An 18,264-nucleotide genomic window follows, 5' to 3' on the forward strand; every position below is an offset into this window, starting at 1 on the left:
CATATCAATTTGGCAACGATCAAATTCAATACAACCTATGAGCTTTAACCACCGACCTGTATAATATGAATGAACAAGTAGCATAAGTCAACCTCGCAACACGTACCCAAGTGGGAGATTGAAAGGGTAGTTGACTTTGAGGTTTGCAAAATTCCGAAACTAAGTCATCCCATATTTTTGCACCTGGATTTACTCTATGCCAGCAGTGCTTTAGGTACGGCGCAGCTTTGAGCCCCTGACGTCACACCTTTCTGATGGCTGGTGTCGAAATCGGCTTGATAGATTGTGGCCTGTCGATTGTAATCTGTTCACGATGTACTTCCTTCGGCCAGGAACAATTCAAGATAATCACATCCGTCATCAAACGTGGTCATTCGGCGATGCAAGCGGTTATAGTGCGAGTGCGGATTTCTGGTATCCGTTTCTGCTAGAGTTATTAGTGTTTACCACGGCACTAGCTTGTCTGGTTTTCTATGTCTCGGCTGGCACACCTATCTATGCTACATCATCCATGCTTGGTATAACCCGGGGTGTGTTAACATGCAAAATATTGAAGGCACGGAATTCCCCAGCCCATTTGTAGGGCTGAGGTTAGAGGATTTTTCAGGCCCTAATAGAGAAACAGGGTACTGTGGTGACAGCCACAATGCCAACAGCCACTGCGTGGCGCGTTCAAATGTGAAGTGTCCGGTATCACAAACTTGGTGATAAATATTAAATTTACTATACAGCAGCACGGGGTGCTTTTTTTCGTAGGTTCTGGCTTCAAACGGTATTTGAAATCAAACGGGAACTTCCCGACTTTTATCAAGAAAGGACATACCTTAGAGGCTCTTTCCTTTCAGCCAATCGGGCCAATTGCATATCCTAGTGCTTTGTAATATTTGGAGCAAACAAGGCAAGATGCTGAACCCTAGTCGCCCACAATGCCCCCATGGTTCCATCACGTAATAGGAGGCCCCACGAACTCTTGTTTCTCCGCTCCCTTACTCGGGAATTGTAAGGCTAAATCACAGTCGATCTGAGGTAATTCGGGTTAGATACGGCAGAGTGCTTGAATGCTAGAGTGGCAAGGTCGGTATATATATCACTAGCACTGGTGTATGATGATAATATATCACTGGTTCTGATAGAGCTATAACCTGCCCAACTACTACGCTACCAGTGCGAAGCATAGTTCAGTATCGAAACATCTGCCATCGAGTTACCATATTCTTTGCGGTCTTGGAGGCCTCCCTTCTAACGATTCCGGGGGATCGTCTACCTAGTGCATGCCCTGCCCCACCTCAGGTGGATGTTTCCGAGGTCAAGCTTTGCCCGGCCCGGCCGTGTTGCCGCACATGCATGCGTGTCCTTCCTGAGCCAATTACCTAATAAGAATGTCCGTACATTCCCATGACTGGTGTGCAACCTATTAGCTTTTTGGGGCTACATCATCAAAATTAGCCAACATGACCAATAGTACCTACAAGAATGTACCCGTGGTACTACAAATCTCTGCTCGTTTCGCTGTTGCTAGAAGTTCCAACATGTTCTCTTGGTACGACGACCCGCGTCTCACGTGAGGCAGCGACGGGGTGTGTCTACAGCAAGAAGCAACACGCGAGAAATCACAGGGATCAATCAGGGAAGGCTTTGGGCAGATTTGATGCTGGTTTTTTTTGGACTAAAACAAATCCCTCAGATCCCATGTCAGCTCGCCGGATGGGTATATAGAATAGCCTGCGGCGGTGATGCCTCAATGTTTCTGCCGCAAACCGTAGACTTGATCGCTCTTTCCGACAAGATTCGACGCTGGGTCATCCATCTGACGTTGCAATGAAGGAAGAAGGCAATGGGGACGAGGTCGAAAACGATCTTCGCATCACTTTCCAAGAAGATGGCGAGCGTGGTGCTGAACGGGAGAGGCTTGATCGCGGCGCTCGTAGTGCAACTCGTGCTCGATCGATGAGCCGTGGATCGAGCCGCAGCTCTCGGAGTCGCATACCGCCCACATCCCCTTACTCTGGCGTCCAAATTGAATACCGCACTCTCTCCATCCATGTTTCGGAGTCTCGCCACCAAGATCTCGAGGGGTCGGAAGACTTGAAAGATTCGAGGAAACGGGCTGAAGACTACTTTGCGAATCTGACATACCATGAACTCGACAAGGAGCAGATATGCCAGCAACTGAATGTGGCAGCCGATCAGGGTCTCTCCGACAATGCTGCAGCCACGAGGCTTCAGCGTGACGGCAGGAATACTCTGCCGCAGCCGAGAGTCAACTACCTCAAAAAGCTGTTTTTCTACGTCTTTGGTGGTTTTTGTTCCATTCTTTGGATCGGCGTTATCATCTTTTTCATCTGCTGGCAACCGTTGAGCAACCCTCCTTCACCCACCAATCTTGCGCTCGCCATCCTGGTACTTATCGTGATTATGCTTCAAGCTTCTTTCAATGCTTTCCAAGATTGGTCTACCTCGCGTACCATGAAATCCATTGTGGACTTGCTGCCTTCAGAGACACACGTCTTCCGAGATGGCAAGCTCATTAGTCTACCGGCCACTGAACTCGTTGCCGGAGACATCGTGGAGTTGTCCATGGGCTGCAAAGTCCCAGCCGACCTCCGACTCTTGCAGCACTCCGGAGACATACGTTTCGACCGATCGATGCTCACGGGCGAACCCGACGAAATCGAGGGAGCAATCAATGGAACCGATAGCAACTTTCTTGAGAGCCGAAACATCGCTCTTATGGGCACTCTGGTTGTCAATGGCAGTGGCAGGGGCATTGTGGTGCTCACCGGCAGCCGTTCGGTCATGGGCCGTATCGCACAAGGTATGGCCGACGCCAAGGATGTCCCTACGCTCATTCAAAAGGAGATTTGGCGATTTGTAAGGATCATCGTCGTCCTCACAATTGTGCTCGCTCTGTTGATCGCCCTGACATGGACTTTCTGGCTACGCCGCGATCACCCTTCGTACATGACTGTGGTAGCCATGCTGAACAACGTCATGGGTTGTGTTGTCGCTTTTATTCCTGAAGGCATGCCCATTGCTGTCTCGTTGACTCTAATGATGGTCGCACGGCGCATGAAAGCTAGCAACATACTGCCCAAAGGATTATCCACTGTGGAGACACTAGGCTGCGTCAATGTTATATGTTCTGACAAGACCGGCACTCTTACTCAGAACGTCATGTCTGTGGCATCAGTCGCTTTCGCGGACGACGTATCATCCCCTAAAGACGTCCAGGAGGCCTTGAAGAAGCAAGACGAGGCCGCTGCACACATGTCCAGACTCCACGCAGCTGCGTCTCTCTGCAACGACGCCACTTTTGACGTGACAACACAACATCTACTGCCCAGTGAGCGAAAAGTGCAAGGCAATGCAACGGACGCGGCACTTCTGCGATTCACCGCCCTCGTCGAAAACCACGCCAAGGACGATATGCAGAAGATATTCCAAATTCCGTTCAACTCGAAAAATAAATGGATGTTGACAATGGTCAATGGCAGTCGCGGTCTGAACGAGAAATCTGGTCACTACCAAGTCTATGTCAAGGGTGCTCCCGATGTTCTGTTCCCTGCTTGTACCAAATATTGGTCTTCAAAGACGGCCTCGGTCCATCCACTTGACGGTGCGATCCGCAGCTCCATCAAGGCCATCCAGGACCAACTGTCCAGTAACGCCGAAAGAGTCATCATGCTTTGTGAGAAGACAATGTCCCCCGTCAACGCCCCAGGAACCAACAGCTTCAGTGACGAGGTGGCTGCCAAAGCGCTTGAGGGACTGACGATCATTGGAATTCTCGGCATTATCGACCCCCCGCGCCCTGAGGCTATGAGGACTGTCTCCGAGTGCCGCAGAGCCGGTGCTCGCTTCTTCATGGTGACTGGTGACTACGGTCTCACTGCTGCGGCTATCGCCCGATCCATAGGAATCTTCTCTCAGGACGCCCACATAGATGACGTGCAGAGCCTCAGAGCTGATCCAGCTGCACACTCGACAGAGCTCAGGGAGAAACGGTTGGATGGAGAAGGCCGTAGCCTTCTGATTGAGGGCAAAGAACTCCCAGGTTTGACTGACGAGGACTGGAATGCTATTTGTGAATATGAAGAGATCGTATTCGCACGCACGACACCAGAGCAGAAATTGCGGATTGTCAACGAGTAAGTCATACATTTTCATCCCATGACCCATGTATCCCACTCACAGCCACCGCTTTCGTATTTTGCCTCCCCCCTCCCGCTAGGTCTACGACTGTGGATAAAAAAAAAACGAGTCCTTGTGTCTAACTGGAAGGGGTCTGTCAGATTTCGAGAGCGAGACAACGTTGTTGCCGTCACCGGTGACGGAGTCAATGATGCACCTGCTCTACGTGCTGCAGATGTCGGCGTAGCTGTGATCACCGGTAGCGACGTTGCAATTGAGGCAGCAGATCTCATCCTCATGGATAAGTTCGACTCCATCATTGACGCCATCCGGCTTGGTCGTCTTGTGTTCCAGAACCTCCAAAAGGTCATTTCCTATCTCCTGCCGGCAGGCAGCTGGTCAGAAATCTGGCCAGTCATTGCCAACGTCTTCTTTGGCGTGCCGCTGCCCCTGTCGTCGTTTCTCATGATTATCATCTGCGTCTTTACCGACCTTTTCCTCTCTCTCTCAATCATCATGGAGAAGGCCGAGTTCGACCTTCTATCACTACCACCTCGCAACCACAAACGTGACCATCTCATCACGGCCAAAATCTATATCCAAGCCTACCTGTTCACAGGCTTCATGGAGACTTGCATCGCACATTCCATGTTCTTCCTGTACTTGTGGCGCTATGCTGGCATGCCCGTCAGTGAGCTCTTTTTCCTCTTCGAAGGCTATTCGGAGGGATATCGCGGGTACACCCAGGATCAGCTCACCCACTTTAATAACGTCGGCCAGTGCGTCTACTTTGTCACGCTTGTTATCCTGCAGTGGGGTAACATCCTGGCCGTGCGCAACCGCCGCCTAAGCCTTGTGCAAGCCGATCCGGTGACGAAGCCGAGACGAAACCCCTGGTTGGTCGTGAGTATGCTGATCAGCCTGGCGATTGCCGTCTTTGTGACCGAGGTGCCCGGTATCCAGAGCCTCTTCAACACGGCGGCTGTGCCGATCGAGTTCTGGTTCATTCCGATACCCTTGGCACTTGCGATACTGTTCATGGATGAAATCAGAAAACTGCTCGTCAGGACGTTTCCTGGCGGGCCGATCGCCAGGGTCGCTTGGTAACACCCATTGAACTCGGATTTCCTGGATCTAGCTGTCTGTAGAGGGAAGGAGGAGGGGCGTTGGCCGCGGTCTTGGTTCGATAGCATTCTGCCGTGCACCTAACAGAGCCTGATCTCCTTCCTAACGTCGAGACCCTCGTGATGCCCATTGCTGACGATACCTACACGGGCTTGTGGTTTCTTCCAGTCATCAGTTCGGAAGACTAACTTGCCCTTTGCAGACGTAGTCTCGCCATCGTAATCGCCCTGACATCTGGGATGAATCAAACATTATTTGATTGCATCACAGCTCGATGGTGGCAAACTCAGTAGGATCATAGCGATCGTGAAGAGAGCGTCACTGGTGGCTGCGGGCACACGAGAGTAGCACTAAACGCGAAGCATGGACCGAAAGTCCATCGAAATTTGGAACATTTTCAGTACGCTCTGGAAATTCAACCGCGTCAGAGCCCTGCGGCAGAAAACAGCTGCGAGTTTTCTAAGGCGCGCGCACGAGTTAGTGAAAGAGCGTCAATGCGCCAAAGGCCCCAATCAGCTGGCGCGGCCGCGTTAGTTACAACAACGAAGTTACCACAATGCTCAGTGCCGGCGCGACTGGCACTGGTATTGGATGTTACGACCACGGGGATTGTCGTTCTGGCGCACCATTCCAGGGGCTAATACATTAGGAGGCTTGGCATTGAGGCTCTGCCTTTCGCGTCTGCCCCGCGTCCCCAGTGCCAGCAGTGGGGCTCAATCTGAGCTTTTTTGGAGGGGCAAAGAGGTCAGCGTCACCACCAACACACCTCATCTCTCTCCACGCGCAGACACCATCGTATTGACAGCCGCTTGTGTTCTTCCCAATATACAAAAGGCCTGTCATTTCCGCCTATTCTACTCCAGCTACCATGCCGGTCAGTCACCAATCGCGCGTCCCCATGGCTTCCGTTGCTTACTGACAATTGTCCAGCTCATCATTGTAGCCGGCTTCCCGACGTCCGGCAAGAGCACCCGTGCGAAGCAACTTCACGCCTACCTCTCGGAGCGAATACAATCGTCAGCTGGCGGCTCGCCCCCCAAATATCGACTGCACCTCATATCCGACCAAACCTTGTCCATCTCGAGATCTGTCTACGACCTTGCGTCCCTCCCTGCACATACACGGTCCGCGAATGCGTCCGAGAAGGATGCCCGCGCCAGTATCTACGGTGCTGTGAAAAGAGTACTCTCAGACAAGGATATCGTGATCCTGGACGGGCTCAACTATATCAAGGGGTGGCGCTACCAACTCCACTGTGAATCCAAGGCCGTACGCACACCAAGCTGCATTCTGCAGATCGGATGCAGTAAAGACAAGGCAAGAGAGGTGAACGAGGAGCGGTTGGCGAAGCAGCAAGAGCAGACAGACCCGGATTCCGCACACGATGAACAAGAAGGACCATACTCACCAGCGAACTGGGAGAATCTGGTATTTCGATACGAGGAGCCAAACCCCATGACCAGATGGGACAGCCCACTGTTCACCTTGATCTGGGACGACGACGAAGCACAAACGAAACAGGTCTTTGACAGTTTGTGGGACGCCATCGCCGGAGAAGGCCGCAAAGTCATCAAGCCAAACCAGGCCACTGTCCAGAGGAGCCGTGACGCTGGAGGAGACTATCTCTACGTGCTGGATCGCGAGACACAGGATATCGTCAAGCAGATTCTGGACCAACAGTCCGACGAGGGCGGCGACGAGATCGTCGTGTCTAGAGGATCTGGAGGGGACGAGGACAAGCTGGTCGTCGAACTCCCAGCCGGGAAGAAGATGGGGCTGCCGCAGCTGCAGAGACTGAGAAGAGCGTACATGGGTCTGAACAGGGGGGGCATTGGGCTCGAGAAGATTGGAAACCTCTCGGGGGCGAGCAGCATACGTGAGAGTTTCGTCAGATACCTCAACGATCAGTTTGAGGCGGATGCATGATACGTTCAGGATCTGATAAAAGGAGTTGGTAGGAATGATACCCCAATAGATGAATCTCTTCGCATTCTCGTGTCCTCCTCTACTGTTTCAGTGGTGTAAGTAGGTGATAACGTTCTCCAGTCAAATTGCAGTATAAGAAGCAGAGAAACTCATGTTCAGCTATGATTCTTTTAGGGTTATGGAGGATAGTGACCTAACTCTGCTAGCGTAGTTGTATAGCTTTGTGTCTTCTTGTGGTTGATGCGAGCAAGGAACGAGTTTGAAATAGTGGGGCGCCAGGAGAGGCTCAGCTACAGGGGTAAGTCGAGACTAGTGGGTGTCAGGCCTCGTTGATTCCCCTCTTCCTTGCGGACTGGGTACTCTGTCTTGCGCCTGACAGACGAATACACCGAAAAAGGGGCCATCGCCAGGTTGGCGGAAGCTACCAGAGACCATGAGCTTATGCAGCATTTGCAGCCCTGGCGGCGACGCGCCCTCGCCCCCACGCAAGCGGAACCCGCGTCTCTGCGATGACTGCCAGGATTGGGATGATCTACAGCATGTCTCCTCATGCCTGGAGAAGCAGCAGAAGTTCAAACCAGTGAATCCACTGCACTTCTGTTACAAGCACAATCGTGACTGGCCTCCTATGCGGAAAGCCGGGTACTGCGACCTCAAGGAGCTGGACTTTCACGGAGGAGAATATTTCGCTAGCCGGCGAGACAATTGTATGATGTGCTCCACCGTGGGTGATGTGCTTGAAAGTCGCATCACGGAGGATTCGAGAGATTCAAAGGTCAGGCTCGCGATCTGGAAACCCTTTGTCTTTGATCCACTTGACCATCATCGAAGTACAAGTAAGGATGCAGCGGTCAGCAAGGGGTTGCTTCCCTGGAGTCAAACGTGCGTCCTCGCAGTGTGTATGGCGAAGGGGGACGAGAAGGGAGATTGGGTCTACCAACCATGCGTCATTCATCTGCTTCTGCAGTACGATCAATGGTGCCACGGCCTGACTAAGGTGTCTCTCTGGCAAAGGGAGTTGGTCGATATGGCACAAGTCAAAGATTGGCTCGACCGGTGCGTTCACGAACACGGGCAAGACTGCAATGGGCCCGCTATGAGTGTCTCTGCCAGTTTGCCCAGTTCCTTTCGACTCGTTGACACGCTTGATCGATGTGTTGTGCAGCCTACTTCGAACGTCGAGTACACGGCACTGAGTTATGTTTGGGCAGCAGCCTCAGATTCGTTGGAAAAACAGGAACTTCAGTTGGTGCGAAGCAACTTGGAGCTTATGAGCAAGCCTGGCAGTCTAAACGATAACAACATACCCGAGGTGGTTATGGATGCGATTCGTCTATGCCAGCAAATCGGGAAGCGTTATCTGTGGGTCGATCGGTTTTGCATTATCCAAGATGACCCCGAGTCCAAGATGGAGCAAATAGCTGCCATGGGCATGGTCTACCAACAGGCATTCCTGACAATCGTGGCGCTCGCAGATGGTCCGACCAAGGGGCTTCCAGGCGTTGATTCCCGTCCACGGCGAGTGACCTTGGAGAATTGGAGCTGGGACCTCCTGGCAACGATGAGGAACCCGATGGGAAGCGCACGGATTCCATGGATAGAGGTGGCACTTGAGCGTTCGAGGTGGAATTCTAGAGCCTGGACTTTCCAAGAACGACTCTTCTCAGGGCGCCGTCTTTACTTCGATGAAGGACACGTGTATGGCAACTGTGGCACGGAGATGTGGCATGAAAAGCCGGAGGCAGAATCGTGGAAAGACTGGTTGGACACACCGTACGGGCAAGTTCGAACCATGAATGATCAAGCGAAACATATATCCACTACATCATTCGAGGACATTTCAGTCCCAATCAGCCAGTACTCCGCGAGGAAGCTTACATTTCCGAGCGATGTGATGAACGCCTTTGCCGGTGTTGGTGGCTTGATACAGAGCCAGATGGGCACCAAACTTCTTCAGGGGCATCCGGAAAGATATTTCCTGGAATCCTTGCGGTGGATACCTTATGACGAGAGAGCGACTAAGCGAATTGTAGATGGCATTCCAAGCTGGAGCTGGGCTGCGCTGGATGGTGAGGTTCAATGGCTTCGGTCTTGGACCGTTGCGAAAGACACCTACCTGGAGGCAGCGTCCGGGCTCAAGGCAAATATCCTTGAGTTCTTTTATTCTGATCCTGATACTGGCATCCGACCAGTCATTGAGGACAAACGCGCGCTCAACCTTCTTCAAGAGCATGTCAAGCGACAGGCGTTGGTGCTCATTCAGAAAGCGGCCTTATCGTGGTGGCCGACTTCACGTTCCACTGATGACAACATTCTGGACATGGGCAAGGAACAAATCGACATATTGATTCAAGAGGTTCGGAAGTTTGCACGAGAAAAGGGGTGGGAAGGAACGGAATTTGGTAAAGCAAAACCTCATGACGACCGGCAAGGCCATTACTATGACCCCGAGGAGAGTACCTGCGCTATAACGGCTCTTCGCATACTGGACCAATATACGATACCTTCGTCCTGGTGGCCACAGAACAGCATCTCTCATGATGATCCAGTGACGGTAGATAAACGACACGATGGGTTCGAAGAAGCATACGCAACTGCTATCCAATGCCCCAACGCCCTATTGTTCACCACTACCTGTGCATACCTATCTGTGAATCCATATGGGTATGCCTTTTTCATGATCCCACCACGTCGACACTTCACTGGTTGCCACATAACCACACCGGACAGCAAGACAGCGGTTGGTATCACCATGTCTATGAGCCCGCGCTTTGCGCACGAAAACTTCTATACGCACGCAGAAAATCAGAAGCTGCACCCAGTGTTCGTCTTGGGTGTATGTACCGCGACAAGGAGAATGCAGTTCAGCGAAAGCAGTGGCCTGCGTGGGAATCTACCGGTGTTGTCATGGGACGAATTGTGCCTCTTGGTGATGATTGGCGAGGAGGATAAGGAGCGTGGTGTAATGAGGCGGCTGGCTATTGGAGTAGTGTATGCAGACGTCTGGGCAGATATTGAAAAGGATTGGAGGAGTATAGTACTCGTGTAACCACGACGATGATCATTTTCGTTCATAAATACTCGACTTCAATTCCTGCTGTAAAATTCGCATCTATGCCGCTGTTGGTCTAATTGATCTCTAAGAGCTAAACAAAATCTATACACAAAGGAGAGTTCGAAGTTTACATCTGTTTACATCTAGTGCCCTGCATTAGTCTCATAGTGTGGGCCCATCTCATACTGATTCTGACTCGAGACCTTCCTGGCGTCTTCAGTCGCTGTAAGCTGTTGGCCCTTGGGTATCTTTTTCAACGTGAGACCAAATCCTTCAATAATAACAATCGCAATCATTTCCATAATGACAGACATGCCAAGCTGGATGTTGACATCCCCAGTGAATTGGTTGAAGCGCGAGTTGTGCCCAAAGGTAGACTCGGCAGCGTACCCGAGTCGGACCAAGACAAAGGGCAACGATAAACCCACGGCAAGGCTGAGTCTCCTCTCTCCCGGCTCAGCATGGGAGATCTGTACGGCGACTTGCACCGCTGCTAGTACCGTGAGAATATAACCCGCGATCATGAGGCCCAATCCAGCCTGGGAAATGCTCGAGGCTGTATAAACCCCTGTGACGGCGTAATTGGACCCGGCATTGCTGCCTCCCACTGAGCCCAGGATAAGTCCCACCAGGACAAGAATCTGTATGGCGCGCAACATTCGCTCATTGACAAAGGTTGTGACTGATTTCCGGATGCTGGTCAAAGCGCGACTGAGCAGTCCCAGCTCGACGAGGATCAGGGGTGAAAGGCCGACGTTCTCTAGCGTGAAGGAACCGATGTACAGGCTGATGTTCTGGGGTTGGGATATGGTGGCCAGTTGCATTGAGGCACCAATGAGTCGTGCGAGAGAGAAAATGATCAAATACAACCAGCCGGAGCTGCGCCCAAAGCCATGGCGGACGCAAAGCCAAATGGCTATGGCGAGGGCTGGTGTGTAAACGCAGATCTCGGCGATCGAGACACCGTTCCGTTCCGTAAGGGCCATTTTTGAAAGTGTAGGCTCGAAGTTCTCGAAGATGAGTCTGTATATCGGGCTATCTGACGAGAGTGGGCGTGCTCTGTACTTGTGAGCTCGTTCGTGAATATAAATGGGAAGCTACTTTAGCAGGCGTTGGCGAGAATGATAGTTGGTGCGAAATAGCGAAAACTTCAAGAATCCATCGCGACCCCTATATACTCGTGAAAGCGTAAGCTCGCTTTCGGATCTGCAGTTTCTCGTCCATCAAGGGCTGCCTCCATAGCGGTATGGCTGATCGGATTGTGCTATCTCATCCATCGCACTGCCACGCCTACGCAAGCGTCTTGAGGCTTGTCCCAAAAGGGCTAACTAAGCGAGTGCGAGCCAAGACCGACGTATCTCTGATTGGTCAGTTTCCGTGCTTTGACGAAAGGTCGACAGCTATGCAGGCTGAGAGGCCCTGCGGCCCAAGGAGCTAAATATTAGTTCATCCTAATGCTTACTTTCTCTACGGCACAGAAGCTTGATTACATCAAGGCACTGCGGATGGCGTCCACCGGCCCGACGCGAACAGAACAAGGTTGCCTTCGGCTTCGTGGCGTATGATACAAGCTTTTTGACCAAGCCGCTACTTATTGTTTCTTTACGTCCAAATCACCCAAAGCCGTAAGCTTATCTTGGGTGCAGGCGGTTTAAAGTCGAAAAGTGGTTGTTCGAACAGGTCCAGTCTGCGTCAAGCGCAGAGTGGTCCTCTTCTATCGCAGAAATGCAGATTTCACAATGGCTACCCATACCCTAGAAAGGGGGTTTAATCGCTATTTGAGACGTTCTGTTAACCGGAACCAATGGATTGCATTGCTGTTGCATGTGGATTTGATTTCATGTACACTCTCCGCCAAATGTGCTTGGAAGGAATGTGGCAGTCCGACTTGGGTAAATCGCTTCGACGATTTGCGATGGGGTATGACCTAAAGCTCAAGCCACACATCACCCGAAGGATGTCGTACCCAACTCCTTTAAGAAAAATGGAGGGACCTGCAGGGTCCCTCAATGCCCTGGCGCCATTGAGAATCGAACTCAATACAGTATTTAACCCTCTCCTAACCAACTCTTTAGTGAGGAGGCGCGATCCGGACTGGCTACTAGTGGCGGCCCTGCAGGAAACCCAAAGGACCGGTTCACGATAGTGCTATGCGAAAGCGAAACTAGGCTACGCTAGTGCGATTATCCCTAATAGTACAATGATATCGCACAGCCTCGTTTCGTCTTGAGAATGACGTCGCGAACAGGATCGATCGCGGCATTGCTTCATGTTGTCGAACATCTCTTTGCATGAGTGCGAGTGTCTTCAACTTCCAAGCCCACCTGAACGCACTGAAAGAGTTTACCCAGGTCCCTGGGACTCTCGTACTAGTACTTGACTCAGCCAAACCACATCACTGCGAAGCCATATGTTGTGTTTCAGTCACTTCGGATACTATGGAGCGGGTCCCTATTGCTAGAACGTGAATAGTGTCGATGTTTGCACATCTGAGCTACATGTTGAAAAGCACATCCCACGTTTTGCAGCAGCTCAATGAGTGTCTGAGTTAATTTGAAGGCTGAATGATCCCAATCGCCAAGTAACCCGTGCGTGCAACTTTGCGCTATTAACTGCCTCAATCGCAAGCATTAATTTATAAGAACATATATATTATCATAAACTGTAACATTTGAACTCTTTAACGTAACCAAAATCTAGGTGTTTAGAGCCTTACTATCAGTCCTGTGTCTTTGCACCTCAATGCGCGACGATGATACAGGAGATTAAATCTGTGAGTCCTGTAATATGGAGCTAAGGGTTAACGACTGACGGATCAAGGAGGCAATTAAGATGTTGGAACACGTGGTGGCAGTTGGGAAGGAGGCACTCGAGGAGACGCTGCAGGAGACGGACTGCTCTCGACTAATATCGGAGCATAACCTTGCGAGTCATCGGGATTCGAAGATACCTAATTCTCCAAAAGTATCTCGACTCTAGCCTATACTGGGCTAGAGATGAAACTAACATTATATAACTAACTCCTAGCCGCCCAAGCTTCCGCTTTCTCAGGTCTTTAAGTTAATGAGATTGACACTACACCAGCTTGACATATGCCATTCTATTGAATAGTTGTGAGAAATTGGAGACTTCGCATATCCTTATACCTGTTTACTCAGTCCCTCCAAGGCCACAGAGTCTCCAAGTATGCGCAAAGCAGCCATAAAATGGACCAATCGGATATGGGTTACGAGGCATTCAGACCATTGATGCATATCGGCGTGACGAAACGATAGCATGTATTGAAGTGTGCTTGTTTAATAGACACGATTCCTTGGATCCGTACCATCCCAGCGCTTCTTCCACTGTCGGGCTAAGACCTTGGTTGCGCCTGTACGCCCGAGGGTCTTTGCGTCCCACATGATGTAATCCCAGCATCGGAAATCGTCATCCACATAGTGACCAAAGAGATTGCTGTACGTTCCACGCCAAATTATTGTCCATGATAGAGGCGGACCTAGGGTGCCAGTAGCCAGCATGCCGTCCCCCATGGATGGTAATTTCTCGCAATTTTCTGTATGCGGTCTCTGTTCGAAGGCCGTTCGTTGCGTCGCTCGTATTGTCCTCGTTCACTGAGGATATCGCCCAAGAAGGCAGTCGGAGCGAGAGCCATGTACTCCTGCATTGTGAGGACGAGGCTCTCATGGCTCGTCATCTTAAAAAGCACAGCATACAACAGCCTCAGGCCTCGGGAAATTGTCCCTGTCAAGAGGCCGTCTCTCATCCCTGCCGGATTAACAATTCGTTAGTAACAACGGTGTTCATGATTTCCGTGGGTGCCGCACAGTGGCAAGGGGATAGGGCATAAACTAACAGCTATTATCTAGGTCGAATGCGCCATCTGGTGTCGGCGGCCTTTGACCGTCGAATTTGGGATTTGTTTCGTGCACGTCCCAGCGGATACTATCAAAGATATGCCCATATTCCATTTCGGCAAAGGTGTAAATGCAGGCCACTTCCTCAACCTCCCAAGGGGGGAACAAGTAAAGAAATGTGTCCCAAATATTCAAAGAGGTGGACTTGAACCAGAATGGCAAGTGTACATGGCTTGAGCCCAAGCCGAAAAGGTCACAGCACAGCTGGAAGCGGTACCATGCACGCAGTACCCGATGCTCTTCGACATACGGAGCCACCGGCCTCGTCAGCGAGCTTGGCCTTTGTCCACCGAGCGTAGTAGCCGACGAGGGGTTTCCTAATAGAGAAGAAGAAGTAAACCATGGCGACAGCCTCATCCTCGCTAGGCCTCTCGGCTGCGATGAAATCTTGGTTCGAGTCACGCTGATCCCGATAGGTAGAGAGGAATTTCGCAACGATGGCATTGGACCGGGTGCCTGAGAATTCGGCTGAGTCAGAGCGGTAGACGGCGAATGCATCGACCGAGAGACCCTGGAGCGTGTTTGTGAAGGACGTCCAGAGCAGGTACTTGCGGTCCAGTAGATACTGCTGATGAAAAACGGAAGATGAATGGACCAAGGCACAGAGTTCTTCCAGTCGCAGCAGGCAAAGTATGTGACGTCGAGAAGAACTAGATAAGGGAGCTCTTGGAGCCGTGCCTGGGTCGGAGACATGCTGAAGACTGGTGGCACGGTGACAGCTGGCGAATTCCCCTTGTTGGAGCCAGGGCGTCAAACTCTTGTCCTCGTGCTGGTCGCGCGTGCTGGGGAGCTTCTCAGTCAGATAGCCGGGGCTTTCGGTTATGTTGGAGCCACCGGCAGCAGAGAGCTCTTCCGGCCTAGCCTACGGGCACACAAAGGCTGACTGACCAACACGATGCGTACTTGAGTAGTTGGCCGTAGTCGTTGGCCCCTGCACTGGCCAACATAGAATGCACGCCCTTGGATGTGTGTGTCGTACAAGTAAATGTATGTACATACATACCCGGGCCGGGGGTCGGAGGGAACGGCTGGAAATGCTAGTGGAGCCGCTGCCATCCGTGCTTATTATTCTATCTTGGCTGCCACCCGCACCCAGACCCGGGCGCAGACATCCATTGCCTTGCTGAGCCCCGCGGACGATGATGGGGCTACCGCAGCATCTCGGCGTCACTTGACCGGAGGCTTGGCAGAACGATAGCTACACAGGACTTGACGGGAAATATCGCAAAGATAAATGATCAAGATATGAGGGTCGAATTATTAAAGCGCCTACTTAACAGTTAATGGAATAACTTACTATAACGAAATTTTAGTTCAAGCTAGAACCAGCTCTGCCCGCTGCTTGTTTTGCGCATCAGTCGTATGTGTTAAAGTGTTGTTCTGATAGCCTATAAACTAGTTATGCTTTTTACAAGACACCCACTCGTTGTTTTGTAACCCTCGTATAATGTACTAAAAAGTCCGACCAAGGACCTATGTGTCCATATACCTCCTTTTTCGTGTGGTACTTGTGTGTATCTAATAAAGCTGTCCTACATAGTCTTCCAATCTGATTATTTCCAATTCAGCCAGCTCTATGAAGTGCTTTAGGTCTTTTTCTTTTCGTTTCAAGTCGGTAACTGATCCAACCGATGTTGTGGACAGAGATGATGCCCCACCGAGTCCATTTCAACTTGTATGGCTGGTACGTCAGCTGCATCAGCTACCAGAAGGAGCATTCGAGGCCTCAGGATAAACAACGTTATCCGGAAATGACTGGTCGGCGGATAATTCACCCACTACGCCAAAACAATGTTATTATCACGGTCGAATACGACATGTCAGGCAAGGGGTGTCTTACCCCGGTAGGCTGGGCGGGGAATTCATCCTTATCAAGACATCTTGAGGGCTGGGATCCCTTTTTGATGCGACGATAACACATTGTAGCCGGGGCAGATGTTGTCTGTCACGGCATCACACTGAGTAAGTAGGTGTTAATATAACACATGAACGAAACAAGTACACTTGGCTGATGATCGACATAAACAATAAATAGGCCAAAGATTTTGATGTTTATACAATTGAGAAGAAGCACGACAGGGGAGTCCCTTCCTACGGCCGAGCCTTCGATCAGGGAGGGGCAAGCATATGTCTATTATCAGGAGTGAGCGTGTCACGATGTCCTGTTATTCATTGCCATGGAAAGTTTTGCTTGCTCCACTTCGTAACTTGGAAGGGTCAACAAGGACCTGAAGTTGACAGTGTGTGAGCTGTCCGGGCTATGGTACTAAGGAAACCATACCCGTTAGTTCCGGACTTGTTAACATCTACCAACAGACATCAACGAGTCCCAACACTTGTTGATAGTTACCGACCTTCTCTCATACTTTCAAGTCATGCCTATGAGTACAAGCCGAAAACGGAAGCCAGGTGAACCTTGGGCCCGGTCATGTTGCTCAACGCCTCCACTCGAACGGTATTGATAGAGCTTGCACGTTAAAAGATGTGGCCCGGCTTCTGGGCTTGGATTGGTTGGTTGTTTGCTTCAGCAAACATCCCGTACGATACAAATGTGCACTTGAGGCGCTCGTTGTCGTCACCCTGGACGTGTCCCTGTCGGAGAGTACTGGCCTGTGCATGGCCCTACCTTTCCCCCATAACTCCTAAAAATGTAAACTGTTAATAGTCAATATACATACAAGTTTATAATGTGATAAAACGTATAATAAATATTATCTTAGGCGAGGCTGAGCCGAAGTTAAGCCAGGCCGCGTTTCCACAGAAGTGATGTGGCACTAACGGAAGTGGGGTCTAGAGGTAACTTTCTTTAGGCAGACTTGCGCCCTATTGTCGTGTCAAAGTCAACTCCAAGACGTAATCAACTGCAGGGTCCCGTTTGAGGAATCGGCATCACTGACAGTGGTGCGAACACACTTTGGAGAAAGGGAGCCGCAAAAGATCGAGAATTCATCCTTCGACATTGCACCTTTACCGTTATCGGAAATCAGAGCGAAGTAAAGGACAGCCTATCCCTGCTCTTCCCCCATCCGCGATACGACCCCAGCATCCACAATCCACTTTCAGCTCATATTACAATGTCGCAGCTGAAAACCACCAGAACGGCAACTTTAGAAATTGCCTACTACGAGCATGGCAAATCTACAGGCTGGCCGGTCGTTCTTGCTCATGGATTTCCGTATGACATTCATGCCTACGACGAAGTGGTCCCTCTCCTCGTTGCGCAGGGGGCCCGAGTGATTGTCCCATATTTGCGATGCTTTGGGCCCACGCGCTTCCTTTCGCCACATACTATGCGGACAGGACAACAAGCTGCACAAGGGGCAGATCTGATCGCCTTGTTAGACTCGCTGGGCATTGAGAAGGCGGTTCTTGCGGGGTTTGACTGGGGCGGTCTAGCTTCTTGTGTGGCCACGGCTTTATGGCCAGATCGAGTTACGGGGCTTGTGAGCTATGCTGGCTACGACATTATCGATCGAGCTGCGCAGAAGGAGCCATGTGAGCCGGCTTTGGAGAGTGTCGTGTGGTATCAACATTTGTTCCAGAGCGATAGGGGAAGAAAGTGTTTGAGCCGGGATCGAAGGAGTCTCTGCAAACTGCTCTGGAAGCAATGGTCACCAAATTGGTCATTCAGCGACGAACTTTTTGATCGCACTGCTTCCTCTTTTGACAATCCTGACTTTGTCGATGTTGTCATACATACCTATCGGTTTTGTATGGGAAATGCTGACGGCGACCCGGAATTGGAGGAGCTTGAACGGAAGTTGGCAGCATAACCTAAGATCGTCGTCCCCAGTATAACTCTGGACGGAACACAAGATCCGTTGAAGCCTGGAGGCACAGAGGCCCATGCTAGTATGTTTAAGGCACGTTTTGAGAGGAGGGAAGCCCCTGTAGGGCATGCTTTCCCTTTTGAGGCACCTAGTGTCTTTGCACAGGCAATCATTGATGTTCATGAGTGGGCAAGCGCTATCTAGAGGCTTGCACATGATTCAGAGGCGCTCTCTAGTATTTCTTCGGAAATGCATTAACCCGGGAATTAAATTGACACTCCTATGGGAAAGCTGCAGACTATGACCAATTCTTCTCCGATTCTGTGTTCCAGAAACTCGGTCC

At 50.9% G+C, this 18,264-nt stretch overlaps 6 protein-coding genes across 6 annotated transcripts; 4 read left to right on the forward strand and 2 right to left on the reverse strand.

Moving 5' to 3' along the window:
• Positions 1-1,818: 1,818 nt before the first annotated feature.
• JN550_013246 (uncharacterized protein) lies at positions 1,819-5,238 on the forward strand (the record flags this gene model as incomplete). The annotated part of the gene is made up of 2 exons (XM_049311812.1): positions 1,819-4,148; positions 4,293-5,238. 2 exons carry the CDS (start codon positions 1,819-1,821, stop codon positions 5,236-5,238), a joined length of 3,276 nt encoding a protein of 1,091 aa, XP_049164784.1.
• Positions 5,239-6,124: 886 nt separating this feature from the next.
• Positions 6,125-7,182, forward strand: JN550_013247 (uncharacterized protein; the record flags this gene model as incomplete). The annotated part of the gene is made up of 2 exons (XM_049311813.1): positions 6,125-6,130; positions 6,187-7,182. 2 exons carry the CDS (start codon positions 6,125-6,127, stop codon positions 7,180-7,182), a joined length of 1,002 nt encoding a protein of 333 aa, XP_049164785.1.
• Positions 7,183-7,615: 433 nt separating this feature from the next.
• On the forward strand, positions 7,616-10,231 carry JN550_013248 (uncharacterized protein; the record flags this gene model as incomplete). The annotated part of the gene is made up of 1 exon (XM_049311814.1): positions 7,616-10,231. One exon carries the CDS (start codon positions 7,616-7,618, stop codon positions 10,229-10,231), a length of 2,616 nt encoding a protein of 871 aa, XP_049164786.1.
• Positions 10,232-10,380: 149 nt separating this feature from the next.
• Positions 10,381-11,223, reverse strand: JN550_013249 (uncharacterized protein; the record flags this gene model as incomplete). The annotated part of the gene is made up of 1 exon (XM_049311816.1): positions 10,381-11,223. One exon carries the CDS (start codon positions 11,221-11,223, stop codon positions 10,381-10,383), a length of 843 nt encoding a protein of 280 aa, XP_049164787.1.
• Positions 11,224-13,733: 2,510 nt separating this feature from the next.
• Positions 13,734-15,098, reverse strand: JN550_013250 (uncharacterized protein; the record flags this gene model as incomplete). Its single annotated transcript, XM_049311817.1, has 4 exons — positions 13,734-14,002; positions 14,091-14,355; positions 14,402-15,008; positions 15,055-15,098. The coding sequence occupies 4 exons, from the start codon at positions 15,096-15,098 to the stop codon at positions 13,734-13,736; spliced, it is 1,185 nt and encodes a 394-aa protein (XP_049164788.1).
• A 2,127-nt stretch (positions 15,099-17,225) lies between these two features.
• On the forward strand, positions 17,226-17,924 carry JN550_013251 (uncharacterized protein; the record flags this gene model as incomplete). The annotated part of the gene is made up of 1 exon (XM_049311818.1): positions 17,226-17,924. One exon carries the CDS (start codon positions 17,226-17,228, stop codon positions 17,922-17,924), a length of 699 nt encoding a protein of 232 aa, XP_049164789.1.
• Between the last annotated feature and the right edge of the window lie 340 nt (positions 17,925-18,264).

This window comes from Neoarthrinium moseri (assembly GCF_022829205.1).
Source record: "Neoarthrinium moseri strain CBS 164.80 chromosome Unknown scaffold108_Wmoseri_CBS_16480, whole genome shotgun sequence".
Classification (NCBI taxonomy): domain Eukaryota; kingdom Fungi; phylum Ascomycota; class Sordariomycetes; order Amphisphaeriales; family Apiosporaceae; genus Neoarthrinium; species Neoarthrinium moseri.